General features: G+C 41.6%; 1 protein-coding gene across 8 annotated transcripts in view; it reads left to right on the top strand.

Annotated features, from left to right (window-relative positions):
* Positions 1–27667, top strand: part of frmpd3 (FERM and PDZ domain containing 3) — a 465297-nt gene that overhangs the window by 325761 nt on the left and 111869 nt on the right. For 6 of the 8 annotated variants that reach the window (XM_073058178.1, XM_073058175.1, XM_073058177.1 and 3 more), the window contains exon 4: positions 2612–2714. The exons of the other annotated variants lie outside the window; for them this stretch is intronic. In XM_073058178.1, the coding sequence (XP_072914279.1) occupies positions 2612–2714 (103 nt within the window). The remainder of the gene's footprint in view (positions 1–2611; positions 2715–27667) is intronic. 8 annotated transcript variants of the gene reach the window in all.

Genomic DNA, 27667 nt, shown 5'->3' with positions numbered 1-27667 from the left:
GACCCTCTCCATCTCTGATCCCCTGATGAGGACTGGCTAATTGTCCTCCAATGTCGTCCTCCTGTAGCCACTAATCGGCTCTTTGGTTCTAAAACCAAACCATTTTCTGACGTTGAGTGAGAGGCTGTGGCACCATTCAGCCAGATTTTCAATCCCCCTCTTATACGCTGATTTGTCACCACCTTTGATTCGGCAAACAACAGAGGTGTCATCAGCAATTTGAATATGGCATTGGAGCTCATAGCTACTGATCTGCAGCAGAGTTTCTGTTTGACCTCTGTACCTTGCCAGATTTAATCTAGAAAATTATTTTGGCCTCCTGCCGAAGAGTAGCCAGTTTGGATGCTTGGCCAACTGTATATATAGCCTGGGCAATGTTAAAAAATTCTCATAATTTCTTCATAGTTCAAGTTATGCAGGATTTAACATAGGCAAGCATTTACCCCAGCTGATCTCCAACTCTAAACTTAATCCTTCTATGTATCTTCTACCTGTTTCCAGTCTCTCTGCTCCATTGTACTTCACGTGTGTATCACAACCCTTTCTAGGTGTGTCAATGTATTTTTCTTCATCCCCCCTTCACTAACATTGTCCATATTTTTCCATATTATGGTGCAGCCATCAACATTATTAGCGGATTCCTCCAGTTTCTAAATTAGATTAATTACATACATGCATTACATTAGATCAACAACACAAGCCCTGTGACAGATCACTTCTCCATTGCTTTAAATTCGAAGCCCATTTCATAACTTCTGCTTTGCATTTTCATTTTTCAATCTATTCTACAACAAGTTGTTAACTCCACCTTTCTCAATCTTCATAAAGTGCTTGAGGAAATCAGCAGGTCAAGCAGCATCTACAGGGAGTCAATGTTTCAGGCCGAGACCCCTTATCAGGACACGATTATTTATTCCTCTTCATGGATGCTGCCTGATCTGCTGAGTTCCTCCAGCACTTTATGTGGGTTACTCTAGATTTCCAGCATCTGCAGAAACTCTTTGTGTTTCCTAATATTTACCAAGTCTCTCTTTATGGTGCCTTACTGAAGATTTCTGGAAGTCTCATTCCACTTCTGTTGCATTTCCTTTGCCTAATGTTTCTGTTGCATTCTCAGATAATGTACCGTGTGTTTAAGCATGGGGTCAAAGCATTATCAGTGAGAACATTCATAAAAATATGTGGAAGGGAGCCACTAATGATCAGCTGTGGGTAAAAGGTTGGTATGAAGAATGCTGAAGGTGACAGTAGATGAAGCCATGAATGGGGTGATGTGACAGGGACTGGATTTGTAAGGAAGTTTGGTGGTATGTGCTACGAGCAGTGCTCTATTTGGAACTGGTTTTAAGGGAGGTTGGCATGATCAGAGAGAGAGCAGAAAGGATATGGTGAATGCTGTAAAGGACCCATTATTGGGGAATATATGGAGGGAGCAGTGAACTACATCATTATGGAGGTGGCTTGAAAAGGCAGCTGTATGCCTAGCCATCATCATGGGAGAGAGAAGAGGATCATGGCTTAGGCTCTGACCAACTCTATAAGTGTAGGCTGGGGTTTAAGGTGCTTGAGGATTGGAGGATGTTGCCAAATGAAATGTTGATCAGAATAATTTGGGAGGATGCGGCAGTAATAGGAACTTTAGTCATTCCCGTAATGAGATACAGATATTGACTAATAGGAAAAACCTGGAAAATGGTTGAGGTATTTGACCTGTTACCTTAACTACCTTTCTAGCATTCCAGCCCTCCACTCAAACTAGATCAGGGTAACTAATATTAAGCTATGATCTTGTTCTGAATTCTGAGCTGCCTGCTGTTGTTTCATATTCACTTTCCCCAGAATGTTTGCTGCTCATCTTTTAGCACAAATTCTCATATATTTCCTATCCCTGATAAGCAGAGTCATACTCTGGCCCACATGGTGCTTTAATGGATTCTGACACCTCTGCTGTTTCCACACTAATACCTTAGAGGATTTATGGGAGTTATGCCATCTGGACCTCTTCAATTTAGTTAATGTATCTACTCTCTCATTTCTGCTTATTTTAATATCCCTCCAAATTTCTGCTGTTATAGCATCAGAAAAGGTTGCAGTAACCTCTCTGATCAGCATTCCTGCAGCTTCAAGACTGTGCTGTCTCCTAATGTTCATTTCATTATATTTAATCCTTTTGGGGCTCCATTACAATCCTAATCGTCGTTTCTGTGATGCACGTACCACTTAATTACATTACATCTTTTTTTATTTGTACAGTTTATGTTTACTTCTTGCCTTCCTTATTATCATCAACTCAAATAAAAACCATTATATCAATAGAAATAAAAATCAGAAGATGTAAAATGGACTGGAGATTGATGATCACCCATTTTACACAACTGCGCACAATAAAAATTAATCCTATTTAATGGTAACTAATATACCCATTAGAATTTATCTATGTCATTCAATTATAGTGAAATATCTCATGGGAACAGTCCTTACAGGATTGAGCTGTCAAAATATCAACCATGTGATTTTTTTTTGTTAGTAAGAAGCTTTACTTATTTAATTAATCTTATCTGAGACCCAACCCAATTTCACTTTGGAGTAAATGTCTGTATTTCTCTGTTAGGCGGTCCATCGGAGGGCAGACTCATCCCAGGCGATCAGATTCTAGCCATAAATGATGAGTACGTCAGCACTGCCCCGAGGGAAAGAGTCATAGACCTTGTAAGGTAATCATTTGTTTGTTCAGCCAGTTAACAACAAAACTTTGCATTTATACACATCATCTTTCATCTCCAACCATCAGGTCTCTTGGAATAGAGACCAAGTTGCCTAACCTCAAACAATTTCTCTAATTCTCTGAAAGGCATTGATGACTTTAATCTGAGTGCTAAACCTTTGAAATCTTCAGTGGCATTTAAACGCCAACAGGAAAAAATTGTTCTTAGTAATATCATAAAACATTTTATCCATTTGGATATTAAATTTGGTGAACATATTGCAGTGAATTAACCATGAAAAGCCATATAAACCGGAGCAGTGGAGACTCTTAATACTGTTAAAGTTAACTTAAAAGTTTTCTTTATTTTCTAATACAGTAGAGTAGAAATGCTAACAAAGATGTAAACAACCTTTGAATGTTGAGGCATGATTAATTATATTGCACACAAAAACTTGCATTTATCACTTTCAATTGCAGTATAGGAATCAGCTCTTATTCTGAACTAAAATTAGATACATGGCTAAAATGATAATAGGTACCAACAGTGTAACGTAATTATTTTTTTAAATGTTAAGGCTACCTCAGTGTTTCTCTGACTTGGGATGGCATGTGGTCCAGCTGATTAGTATGAAATAAACTTTGTACTACCCAAGGGAGAGTGGCAGCAGGAATTGCCTTGATCCCATAAAGAAGCTTTACATGACTGAAACTCAGAAGGGTTGTTTGTGTCTGAGATGTGCTCAATTGTTTAACAGTCTATGTTTCAAATCTCTCAAAGATTTGTTGAAGGGTCAATGTTTTAACTCATCTGGAAAGAAGGAGTAGAGGCTCTGCAGTTGAGCCACAACATTGACTGTTCACTTCCCTCCACAGATGCTGCATGAGCTGCTGAGTTCCTGCAGCTATTTGTTTTTCATTCTGGATACCAGCATCTGCATTTGAAAATAATAAATCAAATGGTGATCAATTCAAATACTTAAACCTGATTCAGCATGATACTCATTTTCTCAGGATCTTTCTTAGAATAACCATCACTTTGCTTAGTCTTAGAAATGTGGACTAAACACTTGGAACCTGACACACACACTCTACCTAAGTTGTGCACCACTACCAATGCTCTGGCACTAATGGAAATATTTGAAGTGTTTAGACAGGAATCCCCAGCCTGGGGTCCACAGACCCCTCGGTTAATGGTAAGGGTCCATGGTTGGGAACCCTTGTTTTAGACAGAGCTTCAGGTGATCGGATTGTTCAGAGAACCCTGTTACAAGGAAAAACAGTGATGCTATTTTGCAGGCAATTAGTATGGACTAAAGAACTAAGATTGCATCAAGGGAAGTAATCATCTGTGAAAGGAAACTGAAATCATTTCATGAAATCACAATAAATGAGGCTCACACACATGGGCAGATCATATCATAATTTCTTTTACAGAATCTTTTAGAGGGGGTTCATGCTGAACATCCTCTACATAGCACCATCCAGAGACAGAGAAGCAGTTTCAGTGACAGGTTACTATCGATGCAATGCTCCTCAGACAGGATGAAGAGGTCAATACTCCCCAATGCCATTAGGCTTTACAATTCAACCGCCAGGACTTAAGAACTTTTTAAAAGCTATTATTAATGCTTTTTGAGATAGTGATTTAGATGCATATCATATTTTTTACTGAGTTAAGTATTGTATGTTATTAGTTTTGCTACAACAAGTGTATGGGACATTGGAAAAAAAGTTGAATTTCCCCATGGGGATGAATAAAGTATCTATCTATCTATCTATCTATCTATCTATCTATCTATCTATCTGGCATATGAGTTGACTATTTATTGGCTACAGAAACAGAATGAGGGCACGGTAAAGTAGGGAGAATGGAAAATATAGATTATGCATTGTAAGAAGTCAAGTGCTTTTATCAACCAATTTTAAACACTACCAATGCAAAGTAGGTTAAATGTAATGACCACAGAAATAACATCAACTTATTCAGACTAATTTAGATACTTCTCACAAATACTAAGATTTCACACACACAAGCACTAGCACTTGACTCAGCTTCACTTACTCGCCCTATCGCCGGGCTGTTCCCATAACCTGTAGGCTCACTTTCAGAGACTCTTTGGCTTATGTTGTCAGTGTTTGGTGCTTGTTTAGTTATTATAATTTTTTTTTCTTTTGTATTTGCGCAGTTTGTTGTCTTTTGCACATTGGCTGTTTGTTTTGTTGGGAGTGCTCTTTCATTAAGTCTATTATGTTTCTTGGATTTATTGAGTATGCCCGCAAGAAAACAAATCTCAGGGTTACACTTGGTGACATATCTGTACTTTGATAATAAATGTACTTTGAACTATTATTACTGATGGGAAGGCAGTTTAAGATGTCTGGCAAAGGTGCTCTTTGGACATCTGGTCCTTTCTTTCTCCAAATTTACTTGCTTCCTTGTCTCATCCAGCTGTTCCCTTTCCTCTGATAATCTGTCTTCATCCTCTTCCAATTTCTTGTCCTACTCCTTCTAATTCCCTTCTTTCCCTTCATCAATGCCATCTTCTTCTCATTTCCAATCCACTATATTTTCCCGATTCTTAACCATTATACTCTCCCCTTAACTTCTTGCCCACCATCCTGACCTGAAATCTTGCTGTCTGGCCTGAACTTGTCTCCACCTTTTTCTGCTCCTGTTCTCCTCTCTTCTCTTCCTGACATCAAGACCAAGTTAATGAAGAACGGTTGCAATGGAAATATCTGGGAGCAAGTGGAGCCACAATGTCGTATTTACAGTCAGAGGTCTGACAGGAACCAAGGAGAATGGCAATATGATACTCTGATTCTCTAAACGTGTTCTGAAGACCATGGCTTTCCATTCTACTGACTACACATTTTGTCAAATACTGGCTTTTAGCCACATTACACAGTGCACAAAACAGCAACTTTCACTATACATGTCAGTGATATTAAACTTGATTTTGATTCTGATTCTGAACTTAAGGTTCTTTACACATGTGTGGTTTAAAATAGAGCTCTGAAAATTATTTAGTCTCCCCGCTGTGCTTTGTAGAGCCTTCTCCGACAGAAATAATGGTAATCCACTAAGTTGACTTAAAATGATATATTTACACTCCAGTCTTGCTGTAAAGTACCTTGAAAGTGTTGTGTTTGACGTACGAAGTCTACAATTCTATCCAGACTATGGCTATTGTTTCCCAAATTCTCTGACCCCAAAGTACTAATTTCATGCATATTGATTGTAATGCTCTCAAATATCTATTTCAATATACAATAGATTATACTGTATTTTAATCTATTTATGGTATTTCAACTTTAATCATAATCACATTTATATGTTTCAACCTCTGTAATGATGGAATGGTGGCACATTCCAATAGCTTCACTATTCCTTCAAAGTCCTTTTTCAATTAAATTACCTCATCTACTCAATCTGTCCACATGAGGCAATCCACTCATGCCAGGAAGCATGTGAGAAAACAACATTCACTGGGATCCCTGCAAGGCCAATATAATAATCCTTAGTTAAGGACCCCAAAGTTGTACACGGTACTCCCATGGTGATGTCATAAACGTCTTGGATATAGCGTTTGGCTCTCTTACATGTACATTTCAGATAATATTGATGCCAGTTTATTTACACATATGTATTTGAGTTATGTGTTACATTAGATCACCATGATTGCAAAGGAGTTAGCCACATGCATGTCCAATACCCACTGAACTTCGAAGAATGAGCAAATAATATTCAGAACTACAATTTTAAAACTCAACACTCGTAAAATTCTCTTAATCTTACACAGCTGAACAAACATTCAGTAGCATAAAGAACCCTCACTCCCCCTCACCTGTACCATTTCAAAAAGAAATCAATTAATTTCATGTCAGTTGCCTATTCACTTTTACTGGCTGATGCTATGTTACTTAAGTGTTTACCACTTTCTAAAGTCCTTTAACATTACAAAAGTCTCAGGGTATGGTGTGGTAAAGACTCAGTACAAGGTTTCTGTGTAATCCTGTTACTCCTTGGCAAGGATGCATTCCCCTGAGATTACAGAATGACTGGCAGATCGAGAGGCATCACTGGGCAACAATGAGGAACAGAGATGGGCTCTCGGTAGAGTCCAGATGCTTCAGTGTGTTGTAATCTGAGACATTCGTGCTTCCAAAGGGACACTTGCACTGAAATCTCCCATCTGCTGCAGTCACAGAGCGGCAAAGGCCAAATTGTGATTTACCAGACAGGCGATAGCAAAGATCAGTTTACCATACCATCACTGGAAGGAAATAACTGATGCTCTCCATTTTAAGAAAGTCAACTGAATTTTATTCAACCTTGGATGATCTCAGCAGCATAAAGATAACGTGATTCACTGCGATTTCAGAGTGCAATTAACTGGATGCACATCAATTTGAAGCCTCCGCTTGTCAACTCTGCGCTGAACTGGAAATGAAATGAATCTTATTCCCCATTAACATCTGGCTGGTGTAAAACCAAGGGCAGTACATCATGCAAATCATTGCCACTATCCTGTCTGTAGTCCTCTTCCCTTTGCCAGCAGCACATGAACCACTGCGACAAACAAATGTGTATACTGAATGATAAGGAATATTCACTGATGACGTGGCTGATGAACAGCAATATTGAAAGCTACCCTGCACACGAGCTGTAAGGGAGCGACCTGTTGCCATACTGAAACACACTCATTCTAGAAGAGCTCTCAGCAAGCAAATGTCAATATTTCTTGTGATCCTCTTCATAGTGCACCACCCTTGCTGTTACATCGTACACTGTGAATGGACACCTCCAAGCTTCACATGCCCAAGCAGTCTGAGGAGAAGCAGAAAGAGAAGGAAGTGGAGCAAACACTCTAGCTGCCCCTTTCTGACAAGGCTGGCCATGAATGGCTCATCATTAATCCAGCTGCAGTAACAACACCACCAGTAGACCCTCTGTCACCAACAATTGTTGGTTCCGCCACAGAAGTAAAAATAACTGCCACCAAAAACTGAACATTACAAATAACGTTTATAAATGTCATATTCTATATAAAAATCAAGTGTCAATCCTTAAACAAGAGAAATTCTGCAGATGCTGGAAATCCAAGCAACACACACACAATGCTGGAGAAACTCAGCAGGCCAGGCAGCATCTATGGAAAAAAGCACAGTCGATGTTTCGGCCCGAAGTGGCAAGTGTCAATCCTTTCCAATTCCCTCAATATCTGTTTTCTATATTCCTTGTTCTTAGCTTGTGATCCTACACAGTCTATATACCTCCATTTTCCTCACATTTATGTGTTTATCTAAAGTCCCCTGCCTCCACTACCACCATTCTGAGCACCCACCCATCTCTGTGTAAAAAAACTTGCCTTTAACATCACCTTAAAATTACCCCTCTCACCTTAAATGGATGCCTTCCGGTATTAGACATTTCAACCCTGGGAAAAAGATACCATCTATCTACTCTATCTATACCTCTCATAATTTTATAGATCTCTATCAGATCTCCACCTCTCCAGTCAAAACAACTGAAGTTTGTCCAACCTCCTGTTATAGCACATGCATCTAATCCAGGCAGCATCCTGGTAAACCTCTTCTGCATCCTTCCTATAATGGGGCATGCAATACTCCAGACATGGCCTAAATAGCATCAATATAACTTCCTGATTTTTGAACTCAGTGCCTCGACTCATAAAGGCAAGCATGCCATATGGCTTATAATCACCCTTTCAAACTGTTTAGCCCCTTTCAAGAAGATAAGAATTTGAATCACAAGATCCCTCTGCTCATCAACAGTATTAAGGGTCTTGCCCTTAGCAATATACTAACTCTTTACAGATGACCTACCAAGCAATTCACATTTGCCAGGTTAAGCTCCATCTGCCATTTCTCTGCCCATATCTGCAACTTACCTGCATTCTGCTCTTTTCTTTGCCAGTCTTCTATAATATCCAAGTAAATCTGACTAAAAGCATCACTAAAGTATCTTTTCTGAGGTAAACTGTGTTAAATGATCGCCACAAACAGTGAAGAGGCGAGTTCAAGGGATGAATCATTGTAGATGGAGTTCTGAGACCTGTATAGCTGCCCCGGGAGCAAGGTTGGATTGCTCTGAACACCGTAAGGAGAAGCTGCGGCCCAGGCAGAGGAGATTCGATTTCAATGCTCGTACAACTGGCCCGGGTGTGAGGTTAGATCGCTCAGGGCACCAAGCAGATTTGAAGAGCTTAAGAGCAGCTTCAGGCTGGGCAGTGAAATCTGGGCCCCGAGCAAGTTGCTAGGCAGTGTGGTCTAGGCTTGGGGCCCTTTGAGCAGCGGCACCTGGGTCCTAGTGCGATGTACAATGCGCTATTTAGACATCAGCCCAAATCGGAGGTGAGAGCCGATTTCTCTCGCTCTCTGCAATCTTCACTGCTCTCTCTTGGACGCCAGAGCTTTTCACTGTCCATCACTGGATCCATTTAAACCCCGGCCCAGAGAGACTGAAAAGACAGTGTGTCGGTAGGACAAGTGCCGATTTTGCTCGTTCTCTGCAACGCCCATCTCCATGGCACTGATGCTATGAAGATTTCCCCGGCTGCTGCGCTCCTTGCCGCTAATATGATGAACTGATAAGCAAGGCTTTGGGCCTACTCTGGGCCGCTCCGGGGTTCGGATCTGAGGATTCAATTTTGGTTCAGGATGCTGTTGTTCACATAATTTGTATTTTTCTTTCTCTTGCATGTGGAGTATTGGTCTTTTATTTTTATTCTTTTTTTCTTTAATTGGGTTCTTTTGGCTACCTGTGAGCAAACCAATCTCAAGGTTGTATAATTTATACAGTCTTTGATAATAAAGGTGCTTGAATCTTGAATCTATCCACAACACCACCAATATTTCTATCATCTGCCAACTTACCAACACGTCAATCTACATACTTATCCTCATCTATAGTTATCTTAAAACTATAGATTTGTTGTTACTGTTCTCTAAATACTTTCTGTACTGATCCATGTTCAAAGTTCATTACCTTTACCCATAATACTCCTAGCATTAAAGTACACACATTTCAAACTATCTATTACTCTGCTCCTGCCTGTTTTCATTGGCACTGACATCTACCTTCTTCTGCATCCATTAATTTTCTGACCTGTTGCTTTGGCTCCTATTCCACTGCCAAACTAGTTTAAACTCTCCCAAATAGTACTAGTGAACCTTCCAGCCCGGATATTAGTTCCCCTCCAGTTTAGGTGCAAGCAGTCCCTCTTGAACAGGTCACCCTGCCCCAGAAGAGGTTCCAATTGTTATGTTTTCTCTTAGCAAACAGCATGGGTAAACACTAGAACATTTTATTTACAGAAATGGCTGAATTTCTTTATTATGTACACACATAATAACACACCAGTGATCCAAGAACTTGAAACACTGCTCATTGTACCAGTTCTTAAGCCATGCATTCATCTGTAATATCATCCTATTCCTGCGCTGACTGGAACATGGCACCAGGAGTAACCCAGATATTACTAACTTGAAGGTCATGCTCTTCAGCCTAATTCCCTATAAGGGTGAAAGTGTGAAATGAGCTTCCAGCACAAGTGGTCCATGCAAGCTTGATTTCAACATTTAAGAGAAGTCTGGATAGGTACGTGTGTAGTGGGGATCACAATCAAGAGAAAATCTGCAGATGCTGGAAATCCAAGCAGCACACAAAAGTGCTGGAGGAACTCAGCAGACCAGGCAGCATCTATAGACAAGAGTACAGTTGACGTTTCAGGTCAAGACCCTTCATCAGCATCTCAATGGTTCTAACGATCTAGAGAACCTGCCGTCTACAATGCTGTCAGGCACAAAAGTCTCCAGGCCATGTTCCCCACTGCCAACCCCAACAGCTCCTTGGGAGCATTGGAGCTGTTGGGGTTCAGCAGCCGGGACCGTAGACTGGAGACGTCCAAGCCTGGCAGCGTTGGAGACGGCAGGTTCTGCAGACCGTTAGAACCGCTGAGGTTGGCAGCAGAGACTGCAGTCTGGACTCTTCCTGATGAGGGGTCCCAGCCTGAAGTGTCAACTGTACTTTTCTCTATAGATGCTGCCTGGCCTGCTGAGTCCCTGCAGCACTTTGACTGTGTTCCTTGGATAGCAGGGGCAGGGAGGGCTACACATCCGTTGCAAGTCAATGGTGGTCGTGTTGCAAGGAGGCGACTGGAGCGACTGAAGGAGCGGATCCAAGTGCAGGACACAGGCATGGAGACTTGAGATGGGGACGGACTTGAACATGACTATGACCGGACTGGAACTCGGAGCCCTGACCCGACTGGAACACTGAGCCCTGACCCGACTGGAACACTGAGCCCTGACCCGACTGGAACACTGAGCCCTGACCCGACTGGAACTCGGAGCCCTGACCCGACTGGAACTCGGAGCCCTGACTGGACTGGAACTCGGAGCCCTGACCGGACTGGAACTCGGAGCCCTGACTGGACTGGAACTCGGAGCCCTGACCGGACTGGAACACTGAGCCCTGACCCGACTGGAACTCAGAGCCTTGACCAGACTGGAACTCAGAGCCTGACCGGACTGGAACTCAGAGCCTGACCGGACTGGATCTCGAAGCCCTGACCGGACTGGAACTCGGAGCCTGACCGGACTGGAACACTGAGCCCTGACCAGACTGGAACTCGGAGCCCTGACTGGACTGGAACTCGGAGCCCTGACCAGACTGGAACTCGGAGCCTGACCGGACTGGATCTCGAAGCCCTGACCGGACTGGAACTCGGAGCCTGACCGGACTGGAACACTGAGCCCTGACCGGACTGGAACTCGGAGCCCTGACCGGACTGGAACACTGAGCCCTGACCCGACTGGAACTCGGAGCCCTGACCCGACTGGGACTCGGAGCCCTGACCGGACTGGAACTCGGAGCCCTGACCCGACTGGGACTCGGAGCCCTGACCCGACTGGAACTCGGAGCCCTGACCGGACTGGAACACAGAGCCCTGACCGGACTGGAACTCGGAGCCCTGACCGGACTGGAACTCGGAGCCCTGACCCGACTGGAACTCGGAGCCCTGACCCGACTGGAACTCGGAGCCCTGACTGGACTGGAACACTGAGCCCTGACCCGACTGGAACTCGGAGCCCTGACCCGACTGGAACTCGGAGCCCTGACCGGACTGGAACTCGGAGCCCTGACCGGACTGGAACTCGGAGCCCTGACTGGACTGGAACACTGAGCCCTGACCCGACTGGAACTCGGAGCCCTGACCGGACTGGGACTCGGAGCCCTGACCCGACTGGAACTCGGAGCCCTGACCGGACTGGAACACTGAGCCCTGACCCGACTGGAACTCGGAGCCCTGACTCGACTGGAACTCGGAGCCTGACCCGACTGGAACTCGGAGCCCTGACCGGACTGGGACTCGGAGCCCTGACCGGACTGGAACACTGAGCCCTGACCCGACTGGAACTCGGAGCCCTGACCGGACTGGGACTCGGAGCCCTGACCGGACTGGAACACTGAGCCCTGACCAGACTGGAACTCGGAGCCCTGACCGGACTGGAACTCGGAGCCTGACCCGACTGGAACTCGGAGCCCTGACCGGACTGGGACTCGGAGCCCTGACCGGACTGGGACTCGGAGCCCTGACCGGACTGGATCTCAGAGCCCTGAACCTGAACTGAACTTGGAACTTGGAACACGGAGACGACAACACCAAACAAAGACAGACAATTCATATCTTGGCTCGGAGGACTGGCAAACGGCCAGCAATCCTCAGCTAGATACGAAGAGACAGAATTCCCAACTCAGAGTAGCGGCAAACGGCCGATTCTACTCAGCTGGGAACGAGACGACTAAACCAAACAACGACTGACAATACAAATCTTGACACGGAGAAGCTCATGAAGACGGTCCCTTATTCTCGGCAGCTCAGAACTTGAACTTGACTCGGGCTCGGGACTTGCATAGCCGCTCTGCTGAGGTGACGAACCAGCAGCGAGTAGATGAAAGCTGGAGTTTTTATGCTGCCAGTTCGAATGAGGACCAGGTGCCCTAATCAAGGAGCCCAGTGCAACACAGGGAGAAGGAAATTAACCAAAATGAGTAGTTAACGGAACAGACCATGACAAGTAGGCAGTTTAAATGGTTTCGTCATGGACTACTTGGACTGAAGAGCCTGTTTCTGTGCTGTACTTCTCTATGACTCTCTAATAGTAATTGTAACTGTTCACGAACTTGTGAACTTTGGTTATTTTCTGCTTTTATTTTTAACTCTCCCCTTTCCGAAGAAAAACAAGGGAGTCCAGGATAAACGTGTGTACTTTGTTTTTACTTTAGTGAGGCATGCACATATGATGTAGCAGCTAATAACATATGTATGTCATTTACGTACTCCTTACATGAAACCCATAATGAGTTATATAACAAACAATGCTCAATCAAACAATATATTTACAATATGACTCAAATATTACTGAAATATTAAATACACAACAGTTTCACTATTAATTGCATGAGCTTTGTCAATTGTATTTCAATTTTTTGGCTAGAAATTTGAACGCTGCATTAAAAGCAAACCATGATTTCCATTTTCCTGCTGCTATAACACTGGATATTGTAAATTCAATAGCACTAAAATGACTTGGGGCTGTCATTTTTGATCACCAGATATTCCAATATTGAAGTAATCATATAAGAACACTTTTAATTTGAAAATAAGAAAAATAACTGGAAGTCTTGATGAATAAAATCTATTTCGTTGACTGTACTCTTAAGAAACATGAAACCTTGTACATGCATACAGACTTGATCTATGTATTCCCTTTATTGTGGCTTCTGAACGGAATACAAGAAAGCTCCAATGTCTCTGTATCTTTGATGAACAGTGCTCAGAATTTTAAGGTCGCCACTTCTATGATCAAGACTTTTCTAGATGAATTTTAAAACAAAAGCATGGATTCAGACAAAAGCATCATTTACGAAGAAAAGCAAAATGTAACCCATTGAGTAATGACAAACTTTTGTTATGCAAGAGTAAGTGACCTAGTACTCAGTACTGACACATGTTTGATAAATGAGGCAGTGTTTTGACGGATGTTTGATGTCTGTGAGTGACCTTCAGAAATGAAAGGGTTGGAGACATTGGTGGGAAGCAGTGTGCATTTCTAAACATACCTTTGGAACATTCATCAATGATTAATGGCATGAGCAGTGCTGCAGTTATGTTGCTGTAATCCAGAAGAATGCACTAATGCTCTCTTCCAATAACAAACTTGAACGACCACAATTCTGATTTCAGTAAAAGACCAATTTGCACAGCTATGGTCTTTAGGGATGAAAACCTGCTGCTATTTTTTGATTATGTGATTCATGTTGCAAACTAATAAGGATCATACTTAAGAAACCTCTGAAGTAGTCTGACAAGTGGTTTGGACGGTAAGGATTTGTGGCAATATGTCAAAGAATTGCAGCAATTCCAGATGGAGTCCCATCACTGTCTCCTCAAAGTCCACTCTGAGTGGGCAATAATGCCCCCATTCCAGAACTCTCAGAAACGCCCAAGAATGTTTTTCATTTAAGAAAGAGAACACAGGATTTTAATTTTTAATTACATATGACAAAATTGAAATTAACTAGGCTTTATTGCTCAATTACTCAGGTATCTTTCAATTCCTACTTTCCAGATTGGTATTGAATCTACTGTTAGTCTGTCAGCTACAATAATGAGCCCTTCTCTTGGAGTAAAAATAGGAAAGGAAAAATAAAATAGACTGAAAAGGCTGAAGAGGAGAAAGAGAACATTTACACTGCATTATAAAGCTTTCCCAGATATTCGTTTGTTCATCATCCAAGATTTTATTTTTATTGGGGAAAAAACTATAGTATCCCTTAAAGTAATATTAACTTAACCAAGCTTAATACTTAGAAACTATACAGAACAGAAGGCCGTTCAGCCCTTTGGGTCAATGCCAGCTGCCTGTAGATTAATCCCATCAGTCCCATCTTCACTCTCCTATAGCTCTAGGGAATTTACTCTCTCTCACATGCCCATCAATTTTATTTTAGATACCTTTTGCCACTTACTTACACTAAGAAGCAACTTACATTAGTTAATAACCCTCCCAGCACATCTTTGGATCTGAAAGAAAACTGGAGAACCCATCAGAACCCAGAGTCACAAGGAGAACATGCAAGCTTCACACAGATAACACGAATGAAAGCAGATCCATAGAGTTCAGCTCTTCCATACCAGATCACAATCGGTATAAGCAAATTGCTTCTCTTGCTGTCTATTTACTGACTACTTGTCTCTGCCTTTCAAGCTCAATTTAGTTTCTGCCATCATGTTGCAGTTCTGCTTTTCTCCCTTCTGAGCCTCAGCTTCCCAACTGCCTGCCAAGCCAGTTTAAATCATTCCCAACAATGTGGCGGATCAGCTTTGGAAGATTAGCTTTATTTGTCACATGTACAGTGAAATGCATTCTTTGCATCAAATCAAATCAGTGAGGATTGTGCTGAGAAGCCTGCAAGTGTCACCATGCTTCCAGCACCAGCATTGCATGCCTAAAACTCACTAACCCTAATTGTACATCTTTCTGGTTATGGGAGAACATACAAACTCCTTACAGTGGTGGGAATCAAACTCTGATCTTACAGCCGCTGCTGTAAAATGTTGCACTAACTGCAATGCTACTGTGCTGCCCCAACCAAATATGTCCATGGAGATATTAGTCCTTTTGAGGTGCAATCTATGTAAACGTCTAATGTTCTCAAAGATGGTCTTAATGCCACAGTATTCCGAATCCTTCTACTCAATACAATCTCTCTGTCCACACATTCAGCTGCACTTTCCACCAAATACTGTAGTCACCAGCATCTGGAAGTTACAACCGTTGAGGTCCTGTTTCTTAATCTCTTTCCCACCTCCTTTAAATATGCCTGCATGGAGACAAACCTCCAGCTGATCTTCCACTCCAAACTGTTCTGCAGCCACTCAATGATATCTTTCTCTCAGCCATCAAATTGTAAACATGCTATTCTAGTATTACATCTGCAACCACAAAAATTACTCTGTGAATTATTCTCATTACAAAATCCATCATTGTAGTTCCTCTCTTGAACTTTCACTTCCAATGAACTCAGACACTCTTGACGCTGATGTCTAGGCTCTGGCTGCACTTTCCGTGGAATCCTCGTCAGCCATCATATTCAAAGGCTGGTTAGAGACCAGGATGACATCATGATCTCCTATATACCGAAGGGTACAGCCCTGGCAAAGGGCTTCAACCCGAAACATTGACATCTCCTGAAACTATGGATCACAATGAGGTCAGCTGTTCCCAAGCTCCTCCTCGTCTAATTACTGACATTGTCTTCATCTCTGGTGTCCAGGCCACGGAAAGCATGTTGAAGTTCCTACATGGCACAGGATACATATTTAACAGAAAAGAGGTGCCTTACCATGATTATTTCCACTTAGATTAGCTCACCGAGTTTAAATAGTAATACCTCTGCCCCATCCCCTCCAATGTGCTTACATTTATGGACAGCACAGTAGTGTAATGGAAAGTGTAACACAACTGCAACACTAACGATGGGGTTCAATTCTTGCCACTATCTGTAAGGAGTTTGCACATTCTCACAGTGACCGCATGGGTTTCTTCCAGGTACTCCAGTTTGTTCCTCCATTGCAAAGATGTATTGCTGGAGGAAAATTGCTGAAGGATATCAGCAGGCCAGGCAGCATCTATGGAAATATTTTCTCTTGTTTGTGATTGGGTTTCCATAGATGCTTCCTGGCCTGCTGAGTTCCTCCAGCATTTTACGTGAGTTACTCTGGACTTCCAGCATCTGCAGATGTCCTTTTGTTTGTGATCGATTAATAAGTCAATCAGTCACGTGGGCATAATTGGGCGTTGCGGGTTTGATAGGCTGGAAGGGACTGTTACCGTGCTGTATCCCCAAATAAATAAAACAGCTGATTTTTGTAAATTATTTGTACCTGAGTTTCAGCTAAAAGCAACATAATTCAATGTTCAGTAGTTCAGGATGGATAAATTGTATCTTGAATTCATAAACATAACTCAACGGGAGTTAGAAAAGAAAGTTGAATACATTGTCCTACTTTATGTTTGAAATATAAATTGCAAAGTAATATATTCAGGAATGGCTAGACTGCAGAATTATTGACAAAATACCATGCAAATACATGAGGCAATGCCTTGCATTTGTAAGAAAAATGGTGTTTTTGCACAGACAATGCTTTGTATATGAGGTAATACACTACCTTAAAATGTCATCCACAAAATGGCTGTATCCTGTGCAACATAATGCATAGGCCTGATGTATAAATTGGCTTTTATTACCTGTTAAACTGTTGCATTATCAGATTAATAGTATCATGATAATGAGGTGCAAACTGCATTGGCAACAAGAGAATAGGATTGGCACTTCATTATAACAGAAGTGGGATGTTGGCTCATATGGGCTTGCAATAACCAGGTAGGACCAATTGTAGAGCCAGACTGATTTTTTTCCCTCAAATTGATGACATGGGCAAAAATACATGATAAAAGGTAGAACAGTAACTCATGGGACTGGACAGATTTGAGCCATGTTGATAGTTAAATGCAGAAATCTGCATGGAATCCAAACACAATTTAAACCTACACACACAAAATGCTGGTGGAACACAGCAGGCCAGGCAGCATCTGTAGGGAGAAGTACAGTCGACGTTTCGGGACGAGACCCTTCGTCAGGACTAACAGAAAAAAGAGATAGTAAGAGATTTGAAAGTGGGAGGTGCAGGGGGAGACCCGAAATGATAGGAGAAGACAGGGGGGGAGGGATGAAGCTAAGAGCTGGGAAGTTGATTGGCAAAAGGGATACAAGGCTGGAGAAGGGGAAGTATTATAGGACGGAAGGTCTTGGAAGAAAGAAAGGGGGAGGGGAGCACCAGAGGAAGATGGAGAACAGGCAAGGAGCTATTGTGAGAGGGAAAGAGAGAGAAAAGAAGAATATATATATCTATATTATATATTATATATAATAAATAATAGGGATGGGGCCAAAATATCGACTGTACTTCTTCCTATAGATGCTGCCTGGCCTGCTGCGTTCCATCAGCATTTTGTGTGTGTGTTGCTTGAATTTCCAGCATCTGCAGATTTTCTCCTGTTGACAATTTAAACGATGCCCATTTCCTATTTAAATAGCAGCATAGTGGCACAGCTAGTACAACCACTGCCAGACGGCACCAGAGAGCAGGGTTCAATCCTGGCCTCTGCTGCTCTCTGTGTAGACTTGGCATGTTCTCCCTATGACCACGGTGATCTCTAGTAGGACTTCTGCCTCATAGCTCTTGTGAGTCAGGTTCAAATCCAATCATTGTGGTTGTCAGTGTACAGGTTGCACATTCTCCCTGTGACCAGTGCTTTACCTGCTGAGCCTGATGCCAAGCCATGGTCGGACAGCTGATCATTACAACTTCTCTGTGTTCGCCAGTACCTCCAGAACTACACCTGGCCCTCATGACCATGACTAGAACATTATTGTCTAGAACAAATTGTTCATAGCTAGTGAAAGAGAAACTGTTGTCTTTTTTTTATTCAATGCAGCTGTGTTTAGCTTCAGACAGCACAGTTCAATGATTCTTCATCTGAATGTTGCATGCTGCTGTTTGGTTGCTAGGTGATCTCAATTTTCATTTGAGGGTCCTTGCATACAGACTTTAAGGGCAGCTTCTTCTGACTACTAAAGGCAGTAGGCCTGTTACATAATAAATACCAAAAAAAAGCAACACACCAGAAAAGCAAGAGACTACAAAGGGGAAAACAGGCAGAGAAACTCAATAACGGTAAGAGAAATTGAGTATTTCCACTGATACAGGTAAAGGAGATTTTTAGCTTTTATCACTAAATTTGCTTAAATGGCTTTAACCAAAACTGATCTTTCTCCCTGGATTGATTCATTTGTTGTTGCATAAACATTTCCCATTGCTTCGGCTGCTTACTGCTTGGTGCACATGGGATCAGAACATGCTTCTTGGTTACTTGTGCAACTACATGGTTATGGCAGATTCTGGTTGTTCATCCATCGTCGTCGATGAAGACCTCGACACCATTTTGATGATGATGATGGTGTCAAGACTAGCGCTTGATTTGGATTTAAGTGAGGGAGAGTTGCGCAGTGTCAGCCTCACTCTCTCTTCCCAATTCCCATCTGGATCCAGTGGCAAGACAGAGTCGAGACGGCTGGGGATGGGACTAGGCGCAGTGTATGACCAGGACATCTTCTGTGTCTTTTCATGCTCTACGTGTCAGAAACGAGCCACACTCCCGAATAATGGCTTCAAGACAAATTCAAGGAAACAAAGTTTATTAACAGTTCTGCAGAGCTGGGCCCCTTCAGAGAAGGGAACCCTGAACCTTACAGGGCAGCAGGTTTTATCCTTCTTCCTTACCCCTCCCCTCCCTGACTCGGGAGGTACACAGTGTTTTCCCATTCCATATTTGGAGTTGTTTTTTTACACGTTTCTGTAAAACAATAGTCCATATCTCAGGACTTCAATGATTCCACAAACAGTTAATTTTGTCAAGGCTTCTGCATTCATAATTAGATCACACTTGTTTACAGACTTTAACCCAGACATAATTAAATCACAGTTGTCCCTAGACATAATTAAATCACATTTGTCCTTTGACTTTAACCCGGACCTGTCAGAAACGCACATCTTAATTTTGAATCTTACCACTACGCATTCCATGACACTTGCAGAGACCATCTTCTTGACCATTGGACCTTCCATTGGTCTCATCCGCTCAATCCGCCGGAGTCTGTCTTCACCTGCTGGGATAGACAACTCCCTATCTCACCAAGGGTTTGAAACCCATCGGCTGCCCTCACCTGGTTTAGCCGGCTTGTCGAAGCAGTTGCCCTGGGTGTAGCTGCTGTCGCATGCAAACAACTATGGGGAGCCACAGGTGAGAGCTGAGTGCCAGGTGGGGACCAAAGGTGGACAAACCGCCTGAAAAGGACGCGACATGCTCCCCCAGCAGAGGTGCTACCACTCCCTGAAACCCCATACACCCCATGGCAGATTAACTTTGCATTAAACTTCCTTCTTGAATTTGGTTCAAAGAGACTTAAACAACCCTAAGTTTCAGAAATATATTAAAATGCACAGCTGCTACTGTACAGTGTGTAAAATGTAAGTAACTGAGGACAATTTGTTAAGTTACGACAAATTAATACAATGAAAATGTCAAATAACGTCAAATGATAAAGATGCATTGATGAAGTGATAGGTTTAGTGTGTCATTCTTGACCAAGAATGGGAAGGAAGGAATATCAGAGCACATCCTACTGATCCATGTTGGTTCCAGTTGGACATTGCACTCTAAGAAAGTAACCAGTTTGATAGAGTCCCTTTCTGGTACACTTTGCAAAATCTACTTTATCAGGGTTATTTAACAACATTGCAGGAGTCATCCTACACTTAGTTATATTCAGATAGCAACATGCAAATACACATAAACAACCCTGCCCGAGAAACTGTAGATTTCTATAGACAGGCATTTCAGGGAGGTGACCAAAGAAATATATACTCTGCCGAATGAGGGCTTGCAGCTTGATGTGGATCCAGCTCATCTGCATTCCGACAGGTTTCATCCATCAGGAAATTTTCAAAGCGGAGGAGAGAAAATGATGTGCAAATATTGTTTCACAAGGTAGAAAGATTATCACAACTATTATTAATCTATTCCTTACGCTTCACGGTTTCAGCCTCAACTGCCAAACTTATCATAACAAAATATAAAATAATAAGCAACGCCAGAGCAGACTTCATTTACGTGATCTTGTATTCACTGATCACTAAACCTTTGCATAATAAGGTGTTTTTGTTTCTAAATTTGCCCACCTAACACTACAGCTTCTTCTTATGCTTTGCCTTGTAAATAGCTCTACTTATTGGGATCTCGACTTCTGTCACTAAAACCTTTGACCTTTCAGCAGGAGTCCATTTCCAAGATGGAAAAATACTTTAGATGATGTTCAGTTCATTGAAAAGACATAGCACATTGAATGGTGATGGATCAGAATAAATTTCCTTAGTGATAGGCAGAAAAAGTTATAGCTCAAAACAATGTGAAGAAACTGAGAGATGTTTGGCTGTTGATATTTACAAACCTCACTGTTCAAAATGTGCAAAAGCAGGGAATTCATTATTTGGTAATTCATGCCTCTTCGGTAATTTTTCATACTGTTACATTAAGGAGTTTACACATTTTGTTATTTAACAGTCACAGACTATTTCAGCCAATCACTTTTTTTTTGCCCTTACACTTTGGGAGTGTGTCACTATTGAATTTAGTTTTACAATAGTATTTTCTTTGAAAGGTGTGACACGATGGACACTGCACATCTCCACTGAAGGAATTTGAAAAGAAGTTTGTAAGCGAACCCCTCAAAAACAGTGGAGTAAGTGTCTTTTAATCAGCTGCTGGAAAATATATACGACTAGAGTTTCTGCTTGGTTACATCAATAATATCAGCACAATCTGGGTGGATTTGGCCAAACCAACACAAGATACTGGTGATTTTAAACATGAGTTAAATACAAGGTCCCTTGCTTTTGCATGTTCCACTTAATTTTAGGCCACTTCCATGTTGATCTCTATTACATTTAGCATCTCCTCCATTTGTGCCCCCCTATCACACATATTGCCCACTTTCCAAGTTGAAATTGAGATTTCAGCCACTGTAGTAGTTGCTAAACAATCTTCAAATTGTACTTATTTGCTTAGATGTTCAACATAGTTTAAATATTTAAATTTAACATTAAAATATATTCAGTAATCATAAAGTACATCACCATGGAGACCACCAATACTTCAGTATTGTTTCTTTAATGTCAAATTCATTGATTTTCAATCCAATTGCTAGTCAATTTTGGACTGGATTCACTTATCTACAATATTTACTTTGAGTGATATACTAATTTCAATGTTAGCAATAAAAATGGTGCAAGTTTCTGGAGTACTTCAGAGAATATATTTGATGGAAAGATAAACAAAAGAAATTATATTCTGATACACTACTCAATTATGTTTGCTCATTGATAATTCCAAGGCATAAATTCACCTTTGGTTGCATACACTAACCCTGCAATGTATTAGCAACTGTGCTTTGCACCCTGCTACTGAAATTTGACTCTTCTGAAATCAATGAAAGGAAATACCCATCAAATAATGTAAATAAACAAATGATGTCTGCATGTGACAGAGAAAGCAGATAACTATATTTCCCATGTTTTTTTCTTAGTTAAGATTAAGTATATAAACGTAAGAAAATATTCTGCATCTGGATCTTCTAAGGTGACACACAAAAATATAAATTTGTTATGGTGCAGGACATGTACTTTGTTACCCTATGAGGTGACTCGCTCTAGATCCATATAACACAAGGATTATGATGCCGTGCATCTGCTGAATTGAGCCGGATGTGCTGCTGACCAAGTCTTCCATTTGTGATCTGCACTGAGAGAGCCAAGTGCTTTGATGATGGTTTCATAGCAAATGTACAAACTTAACTCAAAGCCTTTTGTCCAAGGCATTTTCATTCAAGCCGTTTGACCGCCCTCCCTCTATGTATGCTGAAAAGCTCTCAAGAGAGCAGTGATGTTGCCCTGTTGCCTTTCATAATCTCAGAACCATTGACACTGTTTGGTAGCTAAATGCAGAAACTCTTTATTGAGACAGTTCTTTAATGAAACACGTTTGCTTGTAATGCTGAGGCATAGTTGCCTGCAAGCTACTTGCAGCTTTTAGTGTTGGTATTCTTCATTTTTTGCAGAAATAATTGCATGTGTAGCCTACTTATTTCGAAGGGAATGATCATACTCATATGTTAAACTCTCACTATGGATACTGAAAACTGAAGCCAGGTGGTGCCAGTCACCAGAGTCCTAGTTAATAGCTCCCTACTAGGATGCAGCAATTGTACAGAGGGCTCCTCCAACAGAATTGCTAGATAATAAACTTGAGCTATGAACACATTCTAAGAAGGACTACTTCCACAGATATTTGTCTACATGCTCCTAGATTGCTACCTCCTTTGATCCCTATTCCTTCATTTACTTTTGTTGGAATTCTTCAAGCAATATCTGAACCCGAAATGTAAAGTTATGCTTAATGCAAGTATCCAATCTCTCTGACCAAGCTGTGCCGAACATGCCCTTACCTTAGAAATTACCTAGGCTTACCCATAGCTCTCTATTTTTCAGAGCTCCATGCACCTGTCCAGGAGTCTCTTAAAAGACCCTATCGTATCCGCCTCCATCACCATCACCGGCAGCCCATTCCACGCACTCACCACTCTCTGCGTAAAAAACTTGCCCCTGACATCTCTGTACCTACTTCCAAGCACCTTAAAACTGTGCCCTCTCGTGCTAGCCATTTCAGCCCTGGGAAAAAGCCTCTGATCGTGTGGATAGTCAATGCCTCTCATCATCTTTTATGCCTCTATCAGGTCACCTCTCAACCTCCTTCGCTTCAAGGAGAAAAGGCCAAGATCACTCAACCTATTCTCATAAGGCATGCTCCCCAATCCAGGCAACATCTTTGTAAATCTCCTCTGCACCCTTTCTATGGTTTCCACAGCCTTCCTATAATGAGGCAACCAGAACTGAGCACAGTACTCCAAGTGGGGTCTGACCAGGGTCCTATATAGTTGTAACATTACCTCCTGGCTCCTAAATTCAATCCCACCATTGATGAAGGCCAATGCACAGTACGCCTTCTTAACCTGCGCAGCAGCTTTGAGTGTCCTGTGGACTCAGATCCCAAGATCCCTCTGATCCTCCACACTGCCAATAGTCTTACCATTAATACTATATTCAGCCATCATATTTGATCTACCAAAATGAACCACCTCACACTTATCTGGGTTGAACTCCATCTGCCACTTCTAAGCCCAGTTTTGCATCCTATCAACGTCCTACTGTAATCTCTGACAGCCCTCCACACTATCCACAACACCCCCAACCTTTGTGTCATCAGCAAATTTACTAACCCATTCCTCCACTTCCTCATCCAGGTCATTTATAAAAATCACGAAGAGCAGGAGTCCCAGAACAGATCCCTGAGGCACACCACTGGTGACCGACCTCCATGCTGAATATGACCTGTCGACAACCTCCCTTTGCCTTCTGTAGGCAAGTCAGTTCTGGATCCACAAAGCAATGTCCCCTTGGATCCCATACCTCCTTACTTTCTCAATAAGCCCTGCATGGGGTACCTTGTCAAATGCCTTGCTGAAATCCATATACACTACATCTACTGCTCTACAGCTTTTGTTCGGTCCTTAAGGATAACTGGCTGCAGTACTTGAGTCAAGGGCTCTGGGGCCTTGACCCCAAGATTTCAATGTGGCATTATATCTGAAAAACAGTAGGGATAGTGGAATACGTGTGAATCAAGACATCAAGCATGGTCCCTGAAAATATTGCACTAGCTCAGAAAAATTTCTTGGGCTTCCAAATGAATTGGATCTTCAGTGGTGTAGTTCATTTAATTCATGAAGTAATCTAAGTGTCCAGCAATACAAAATTCCATGAGTGTCATCTATTATTCCTTAAAATTACAGGAATACTGCTATTCACACAAATCTGCCTGCTGGTATCTGCTCAAGGAAACGTCCTTTGCTGTTGAGTTGAAAGCACTAGTGACCATGGTATTGCTGAACCATGCAAAATGAACATCAGGCATATGAAATTATAGAGAGCAATAGTAAATTTAATCTGTACAGGAAAACATTCCGTGCATGGGCGTATGGCTGGAGTTCTACCTCAGCAGGAGCTTATTACCAATGACAAAGAAGATCTCAGCCTCTGGATTCATTGCTCCTTTGAGACCTGAATCACTGAATGCTCCGTCATTAAGGTCCATGAACATGTTCCATTCTTCACTTTCTCCCATGGCGTACCAAGACAATTTGGCCCAACCGTTATGCCTATTGTATTGCTCTACTTGTGCAGAACATGAGCGGGACCACCAGAGAAGCAAAATACTAGAGAATTAATAACCAGAGAGATAGCGGCACACCTTTGCATTCATTCTCTATGCCCAAATAGTCTCTGAGCCTCAGAGCAGCACTGTGGAAGTAAGCATAAAATGGCTGAGTGACCCTTAATTAGTGCATAGAGCACCATGAAACTGAACTTCACTGTGACAGCTCCACAGCATTCCCAAATCAGAGGAAGGTGGCCAAACTCTGGTTGCCCATGCGCCAGGCAAATGTCACATGATGAATGATGTCATACTGTGGTGTACAAAACTGCCAAATGAATCTCCTGGACCAGAAAAAAAATTATCTGAAGAAGCATACTTCTTTCATTTACAAATAAAAACATTTTGAATTCAAGTAAAGACACAGCAGAAAGCAACGGATTTTCTGGGTATTTGAACCAAGGAATTCATTTTAGATCAATAGTGCCAGGAGTATCAGCTACTTATTCTATTCATCTCCACATGTTTTCGGGCTGCTGAATTTCATTGCCAATGCATTCGTATGTACATAATGCTAGTAAACAAAGAAAAACTGATGTTTTACATTAATGTAGAAGATTGATCAAGCCTTCAGAAAACCTGAGATAGAGTCACAAGCATGATGCAGTCCCTGCCATAATATAATCAAGAGTTTTTCAAACAATCCTCTTTAAAAATATCTTACCATTACCCAAAAACAATATATACCCGTTTTTTCCATATAGTTCTAATAAAAAAATAAGTTTGTCAGTAGAAATATAATTCAACCTGTAAAATATTTCAGTGATATTTCAAACTTGAATTTGATTAACCTTTTACCTGCTTCCATATAATTTGGCCAAATGCCCAATACTTAATTTGGGGAATAGTTTATCAGAGATCGTGCAGTGTAGAATTGAGCTTGAAGCTTGGATCACTGGCTGTGTTATTCTCAAGAGTTCAATGAGACAGTTATGTTTTTGCTTGTTCTCAGAATATGCTTTCTGTAGAGCCTGGCATTTTATGTTAATTAATTTAAGTGCTTTCCACAGGAACTTTAACATTTTTTCTGGGCTCTGAACCCTGCATTTCCCATAACATTAAAATAGATACAAAGAGTGAAATGATGAAATTTGAAAATTTTGAAAAACTAGCAAGGAACATGTTTTTAAAGAATAATTTCAGCAACTTTGTAAGGAGGAAATGTAGATGCTGGGAAAAAGCTGGAAACACACAAAAGGTCAGGCTGGATCTGTAGAGTGAGACAGAATATAAATGCCTCGTGTTAGATCATACAGAAGAACATCGAGCAGCACAGCACAATACAGACCTTTCAGCCCATGATGTTATGCTGACCTTTTAACCTACTCTAAAATCCATCTAACTCTTCCCTCCCACATAGTCCTCAATTTTCCTTTCATCCTTGTGCCATCAACATGATGATAGCAGTTTATCAAAAAAAGGAAATGTTCCAGATCAAATATGCTTAAAGTTGAAGAGTGGAGAATGACTGATAGGATGAAGATGTGTAAAGACTAAATTGCATAAGTGATAGGGCTGCAGAGGATAGAAGAGGATAGAGAAAGAAAATGTTTTAAATTGAGATACAAAACACTGCTTGGAATATCCAACACATCAGGCACTAACTGCAGAGAGAATAATGGAGATAATGTTACAAGTTAAGACCATTGGTCTGAACTTTCACCATTTTACTGTTTCTATATACCTCATGATCACTTCCATCTGATGCAGCTCTGTTTTTACTTCCCTTTATCCAACTCCAAGGATAGATTAACAAGCAATATCTATTAAAGTCCTTCACAAGCCTTTCTCTCATTCTACATCTGCCTACATCATCCTACAAGGATACCATTTCATTCTTCCAATTTCACCAATTCAATCATATATTTTATCTTCTATTGACAACATCATCCATGCCAGTAATTCCAAGATGTCTTCCCTTCTGCTTAACCAAGGCTTCCCATCAAACACAGTTTGATGTTGTTCTTTTGTTTCTTTTATTGTTGTATTGTTCTTTTATTTCTTTCATTCCCTCTATCTTGGGGCCCAAATACTCTTTACAAATGAAGTTCTATTGTATTGCCTCCAAACTAGTAAATTGCATTCAGTATTCACAACATGACCTCTGCACTGGAGGAATCAGAATCAGGTTTAATATCACTGACATATATGACCATAAGACATAGGATTAGAATGTCTGCTCTGCCATTCCATTATAGCTGATCCTGATTCCCATTCAACCCCATATACCTATCTTCTCCCCATAACATTTGATGCCCAGACTGATCAGAAATCAATCAATTTCTGCCTTAAATATACACAAAAACTTGATTGCAAAGCAGTCTATGGCAAAGCATTCCACAGATTTAATACTCTCTGGTTAAAAAAAGTCCTCCTTAGCTCTTTTCTAAAGGGTCACCCCTTAATCTTATAACTGTGCCCTCTAGTTCTGGATACACCCATATGTTGTGAAACTTATTGGGGCAGCAATACATATTTTTAAAACTATAAATTACAATAAGAGATGTATAATTAAGTAGTAATGCAAAAAGAGAGCAAAAAATACTGAGATGGCGCACATGGGTCCAATCAGATACCTGATGGCGGAGGGGAAGAAGCTGCTCCTGAAACATTGAGTGTGTCCCCTCAGGCTCCTGTACCTCCTACTTAATGGTAGCAATGAGAACAGGTTCAGTCCTGGGTGATGAGGGTCCTTAGTGATGGATGCCACTTTCTTGAGGAACCACCTGTTGAAAGTGTCATCAATGCTGGGGAAGCTTGTGTCCAGTCCATGATGGAGCTGGCTGAGTTTACAACTTTCTGCAGTTCTTTCTGATCCTGTGCAGTGACCCCTCCATATCAGATGGTGATGTACTCGACAGTACTGTAGAAATATGTGACTGTCTGGTGACATATCCTGTGGATAGGGTGGTGAAG

This window comes from Hemitrygon akajei, chromosome 10 (assembly GCF_048418815.1).
Source record: "Hemitrygon akajei chromosome 10, sHemAka1.3, whole genome shotgun sequence".
In the NCBI taxonomy this organism is placed as follows: domain Eukaryota; kingdom Metazoa; phylum Chordata; class Chondrichthyes; order Myliobatiformes; family Dasyatidae; genus Hemitrygon; species Hemitrygon akajei.
Note: the sequence above shows the minus strand (reverse complement) of the source record. Positions and strands in the feature narration are given on the sequence as shown.